Source organism: Teleopsis dalmanni, chromosome 1 (genome assembly GCF_002237135.1).
Source record: "Teleopsis dalmanni isolate 2A chromosome 1, ASM223713v2, whole genome shotgun sequence".
Classification (NCBI taxonomy): Eukaryota; Metazoa; Arthropoda; class Insecta; order Diptera; family Diopsidae; genus Teleopsis; species Teleopsis dalmanni.
In genome coordinates, this window is record NC_051846.1 from 43,182,960 (window position 1) to 43,189,041 (window position 6,082).

Sequence of the window (6,082 nt, forward strand, 5' to 3'; positions counted from 1 at the left end):
TCAAACGACAAAGAAGTCACGTCGACAAGAATATAAGCAAATTGTATTTTTAGTAAAACTGTGTGAAAACACATCAATCACATAACCAAACACATACAACAAAATATTTTTATTTATTTGTATTCTTACCAATTTCGAAAAGCTTTACATTTATTTAAATTTTAAAAAATAAAAATTGTATATGTTGCATTATTCATAATATTTACATTTCAGCAGTACATAATGCCTTTAAAGGAAACTGTACACCCTGTATAACTTTTCATAATACAGACTTCATCACTTCTCTTTCACACAACCAGTGAAGACTGCTAAGCACAAAATGGCTCTTGGATTATTTTCTTGTTATTATTGAACACATTATTTTTGTTTTCATTCCAAGATAATGGATGATTTATATATTTTTAAATAAAAAACTTTTAAGTAAACATTGCTTACTTTAATATTTAAAACAGAAATTTGTCGTTATTGCACATCCACTAAGTCTAAATATGAAACTAAAGAAAAAGTGGTATTTTTCTTTTATTTAGAAAGCTCGCCATTTTTCCACGCTACCACTTTAAATCCTTTCATTCACGCGACACATTCAACCACAATCAAGGTTTCGATAGAACTGAGTAAAATTTCCATAACACATTGCTTTCAAAGAAAAATTATTACTTCTATCTCTTTTTAACACAAAGGTTTTTATATGAAACAGTGTTGCTATATTTGCAATATGTTTAAAAGGAATATATAAAAGGGAGTTTATTGCTGAAACATATATAGAAGAATATTAAATAAATTAAATATTAAATTTATTGCATATTGCATATATATTAAATTAATATATGCTCTTTCAGAGCAAGAAAAAAAATAACATTAATTCTGGTTGAAAGAAATTGGCAGCACTTTTAACATATGTTGAATGCTTTTGTTTGACATATAGTTTTTGTTGTGTTATGTACAATATGATATAATACAAACGACTTAAATAGATTAATCACAATAGACTGATTTTTGAATTTGGGCGCATTCAAAACTTAGTTTTAAGTTTTTTATGCGAGTAAAACCTAATGCTGAAGACCTAATGCTCCACATATGTTCTTTTGTAAGTTGTAAGTATTTTTTTGCTACTCTGAAAGAAAAAATTACGGTTATTGTAAGTTTTCTTTCATAGAGTCCATTTGCATAACACAAATTATTGTCTTTTTACCCATTAGGCTTGCTTCATAAAAAAAAAATCAAAAAATAAACATGTTATTAAAAAACAACATATCCTAATTTCTTTGAAATACTATGTTCAAATATAAATGTCAAAGGCCAGCCCCAGCAATGCTTGGAAATATCGGTAAACAATTGTGATTTTCAAATTAATATATAATATACAATTCAGTAGCAATTTATTAGTTGTCGGATCTTTATATGAAAGATCCGAGAGATATATATGTATATCTTTATATTAGACCCCTGAAGATGACTATAGAATATAGTCGAAATATAGCTATATAAAAGAAAATTTTTAGAAACAAATTACTTAAAAAAGTATATTATTTCATACTTGGCCAATGAGTCCATCTCAAAAACCAAGTTATTAATAAACATTTTGGTCATGAAACCAAAACTTATGAAAACAAATATTTTTATGTGGTTTTCGTACATAGCGTATCAAAGAAGCCGCAAATCCAGAAATACCATTTCAATTACAACTACACGTGCTGTGTAAACATGTTATCGATTTCTTTTATAAATTTGTGAATAAAAATAATGCATGTAAATGAAATGATATAACACAGTTGTTATATATTACTATGAAAACAAATATTAGTTTATCAACAAGTAAAATTAAAATTCGTATATTCAAGAATATTCGAGAATTTACCATTTAATATCGAACTGGTAACACTATTTTAATAATTGCCTTAAATAATAATGGCTGCTCTGTGAAATATATCTCTCCTACTCTATCATACGATACTTTCTATCGTGCAAGAAAATATTTAAACTAATTTTCAAGAAATTTAAGTAAAAACGGTTTGTGTATTTGCTAAATAAATTAGATGGTTTGGTCAAACTATACAATTCCTTACAGCATAGAGTAATAAATATTTAAATTAAATTAAGTTTAATAAAAAAATTTGAATTTTTATATTATTGCAGCAATTATACATTATTTATTAAACTGATTTATATATTATAATATATTCAGGTATTATCAAACAATTGATTATTAATTGTTTTTGACAGTGTTAAAAGTTGTTTTCAGCTTTCGTGTACTTATCTGACTTATCTAATTCTTAGAAAAAATAAATATATAAAAGAAAAAAATATATTTTATTGTATATAATTACCTAGTAGTAATTATCAAAGATTACTGCTTAGAGGACGAATATATATTCAATAATTTTCATTTCAATTTGTGTTACCACACATAAATATGGAGCTTATTCACGTGATTTACAATTTATTTGTTAGGAAATTATAAACAAACAAACCGAAAAGAAACTCACAGTTTTCCGTAAATTATCCTAATCATGAATTCATTTATGTGTTTCTATTATTAAAGCAGTTTATTTAGTTTCAGTAGCGAATGAAGATGAATATAAATGAATTTATATCAAATAATTCGAATACTATATTGAAAATATATTTTCAGAATGTAAATATTCGTAATTTAATTTGGCATATGAAAATACTTGATATTCATAACCAAAATATATAATTGATTTAATCCATGTTATTGGCAAATCTTACTTTATAATACATTCACATTGTCTCATATAGGCACTTATTCATTTACATTAATGAGTGAACGATCACATTGTAATGAGCCCGTTTATGCAGCTGATTGAACTTTTATAAACTTCACCTAATAATATATAACACAAAATATTAAAAATATAATTGAAATCATTTATATACATTTTGCATATCATTTGCATATTCAACTAATAAAAACAAGGATTGTTTAATAATATTTAATTTATTCACTTTACTATTTACAGTTTATTTACTGTTTTTGTTTATAGCTCAGTTGTTGTAAGCAAACTAAATTTTACTGATAAATTATTTGATATCTATTTCAAACTTTGGTCATTTCCCTTGTGGGAGATTTAAGGGTTGTATTCGACAATTTTCGGCTTAAATGAGCTGATTTGTTGATAATGAGCTTCATCTAATTCATGTTGATAAGTGGTTATAATGAACAAAACCGCTGAATGAATCAGTGCGATTGTAAAGTCGTTCTCATATAATTACTTATATAGTATTTAACTTTTTTTATCGAGTAGTAACCATTATTCTTATTTTTGTCATATTATAAGCATAATATTTTAACAGCTTTACCGCATCCTTTACTTCACGAAAAATTAAAGTTTTACCATTTTTAGTCATATATGTGATTAACAAAATTACAATGATTTTTTACAATAACAATTAAATTAAATTCTAATATAATATTTTAAATAGTAAGAAATGCGTACCATCACACATATGTAATTATTTTTACCGGGACAAGAAAATATGACAAGATGTGACCATCACGCGAAAAGGACATAAATTGATAAATGGCTGCTCATATATTATCTACTGTAGGGTAAGTCAAGGCAACATAATATAACTATTTTTTTATTTGTGGCCACTCTTAATATTTAATATTTTCAAATTGTATTGGAAAAGATGGCATCTCTGGCTTTTGTTTACAAGTTTTTCTGCACGAAACGAAAACATTGCACTGGAGACAAAGAAAAAATTATTTTCTATTTTGTGTACATATGTCGCGTCACACACAAGATATTCCAATCAGACCACGTTATGGCATAGATGAATTAGTGGAAAACGAGAGTGCATCAGCTGTGCCTATAAAAACAAGAAAAACCTCAACATCGGAGAAAATGGCATCATCCTATTCTGAAATACCTTTTCTAGCACAATATCCTGGTGCGGTACCTGATTACGCTTTAAATGATGTAACACCAACAGAAACTAAAAATGTTATGGATAGAGAGGAAAGTATAGAAGATGAATCTGGAGATGATGATGATAATTCTAAGGGCAGCAGTTGTGGTGATAACAATAAAAACCCAAAACGACCTAATTCCTTGCAGTGTGATTCATGTTTGTATTGGTTTAAGTTATTTATATTCATTTGAATAATTTGATTTAATATTATAGCCGTTCCTTATGAACTCGAGAGCTCAACTAGTACAGAGGAAAAAATGCGGCACTTCGTTGCAGATGATTTAGAAGAAAAGCTACGTATTTCTAGTCCAACAAATAAAGGTTTCTGAATATAAAATTTCTTTACTTTCTGTTAATTAATTAATTTTCTTTTTACAATGTAAAGATCAATATGGTTTCACATCTTCACGTAATAGTACACCCTCAGCCAGTGGCCCATTAACACGACATTACCTGCAAACGCAGGTGCCACAAATTGATGCTAATGTCCTCAATGACATTGAAATTGAAGCACAGTACTTGGCTGCTTCTGTTGATAATTTAACAGAAAATCTTTGCAACTTGTTGCATTCAGTAGGTTTACTATTTAAAAATTTTAAATAAAATAAATCAATATACTTTTTTAGATTTCGGCAATAACTGCTGACAACATAGATGTGCATAAAAATGCTGTGAATAAATTAACTGATAGCATGGATGCAAATATTAAATGCATGTATACGATTATGGCAAAAACTGAAGAAATAACAAAATCCATGAAGCCAACAGAGCAATTGGGTCAACGCATGTAAATCTATCGCAGTCTTGATTAATTTGCAATTTAATAAATTTAAATTTCTTACAGACGGGAAATTAAGCGCCTCGTTGATATGCTGGACAATATTATGTAGGACGATATATTGTGTGTGCTATTGTAGCTTGGGGTAGAAACTACATGTTCACACAATTTAAAATTTTCAAAAAATTTAGTTTAATCACTTGTTTAATTTTATTGATAAAATGTAGTCAAAGTTTATTTATAAATACATTATTTATTCTAGATTAATTAAACTTTTTCGACTTTTGCTTTAACAATGCGAACACTATCGATGGGTCGATCATTCTTGTCAGTTTCAACCATGCCGATGCGTTTTACAACTTCCATTCCAGAATAAATTCGTCCAAATATTGTATGCTTACCATCTAACCATTGAGTTGGCGCTAATGTTATAAAAAATTGTGAACCGTTGCTGTTGGGACCTGAATTTGCCATTGATAATATGCCAGCTCCGGTATGTTTTAGATCAGAATGAATTTCATCAGCAAATTCACCACCATAAATAGAAGCACCACCACGCCCAGTGCCGGTGGGGTCGCCACCTTGTATCATAAAATCACGTATTATTCGATGAAACACAACTTGATTATAATAGCCACGTCGTGTTAATTCAGCGAAATTGCGGCACGTATTGGGTGCATGTTTCCAGTATAATTCTATTGTAATCTCTCCCATGCTATAAAGATCAAAAAGTAATTTGTTATTATACATGAAGAGAAGGGTACGATGCAAATAGCATTTCACTTCTATATTCAAAAGAAATAGCACGCTTTAAAAATGATAATTATTATTTTAATACTTACGTAGTTTCCAGTGTAACAAAATGTGGTTGCCATGCTTTATCAGGTATTCCGCTGGTGTTTGCTACAGAATTATTTAAAGCACTAATCATGATGCAGGATTTATTTTATGTAAAAATTGGTTCCAAGCAATATTTGTTTACAAATGAAATGTCAAAAACTGTAATGCTTTCAAGCAGGGTTACCGCGTTGAGAAAAAATATTACTTTTAATAGGAGAGATACACTTCAAACGATAACTTAAAAACATGCACAAAATAACGATGTTAGTACGAAGTCACACTATTGAGTTATATCTTGAAAATGAATTTATTAATATTGAATTGAGCTATTTATACATATTCTAAAATAAAAATAAGAATTGCTTTTAACTACGGTTAAATGTATTTATAATTACTTATCTGGCATATATCAAGGTTATTTCAAAATTTCGTTGAAGAATTGCTGAATAATCACAATCAGGTAATTCCTTAAAATTAACGACATCCGTGAGTTTTTATTGTTTGTGGAAAATTGATTGAAATTTACTA

At 28.1% G+C, this 6,082-nt stretch overlaps 2 protein-coding genes across 2 annotated transcripts; one reads left to right on the plus strand and one right to left on the minus strand.

The window, feature by feature from the left end:
• The first annotated feature begins 3,686 nt into the window (after positions 1–3,686).
• LOC119671433 (BLOC-1-related complex subunit 6) lies at positions 3,687–4,871 on the plus strand. Its single transcript, XM_038082061.1, has 5 exons — positions 3,687–4,092; positions 4,150–4,257; positions 4,322–4,509; positions 4,563–4,723; positions 4,781–4,871. The coding sequence occupies exons 1-5, from the start codon at positions 3,750–3,752 to the stop codon at positions 4,824–4,826; spliced, it is 846 nt and encodes a 281-aa protein (XP_037937989.1). The 5' UTR covers positions 3,687–3,749; the 3' UTR covers positions 4,827–4,871.
• Positions 4,872–4,917: 46 nt separating this feature from the next.
• Positions 4,918–5,803, minus strand: LOC119671434 (peptidyl-prolyl cis-trans isomerase-like 1). The gene is made up of 2 exons (XM_038082062.1): positions 5,557–5,803; positions 4,918–5,429 (listed from the first exon to the last, which is right to left on the minus strand). The coding sequence occupies exons 1-2, from the start codon at positions 5,643–5,645 to the stop codon at positions 4,982–4,984; spliced, it is 537 nt and encodes a 178-aa protein (XP_037937990.1). The 5' UTR covers positions 5,646–5,803; the 3' UTR covers positions 4,918–4,981.
• Positions 5,804–6,082: the final 279 nt, after the last annotated feature.

Excerpts from the sequence above, each read along its gene's own strand:
- LOC119671433 (XM_038082061.1), top strand. The coding sequence starts at position 3,750 with ATGTCGCGTCACACACAAGATATTCCAATCAGACCACGTTATGGCATA. Across the intron at positions 4,510-4,562 it reads TTTGCAACTTGTTGCATTCA|ATTTCGGCAATAACTGCTGA; the intron begins GTAGGTTTACTA and ends ATACTTTTTTAG. Across the intron at positions 4,724-4,780 it reads GAGCAATTGGGTCAACGCAT|ACGGGAAATTAAGCGCCTCG; the intron begins GTAAATCTATCG and ends AATTTCTTACAG.
- LOC119671434 (XM_038082062.1), bottom strand. The coding sequence starts at position 5,645 with ATGATTAGTGCTTTAAATAATTCTGTAGCAAACACCAGCGGAATACCT. Across the intron at positions 5,430-5,556 it reads TTTGTTACACTGGAAACTAC|CATGGGAGAGATTACAATAG; the intron begins GTAAGTATTAAA and ends TGATCTTTATAG.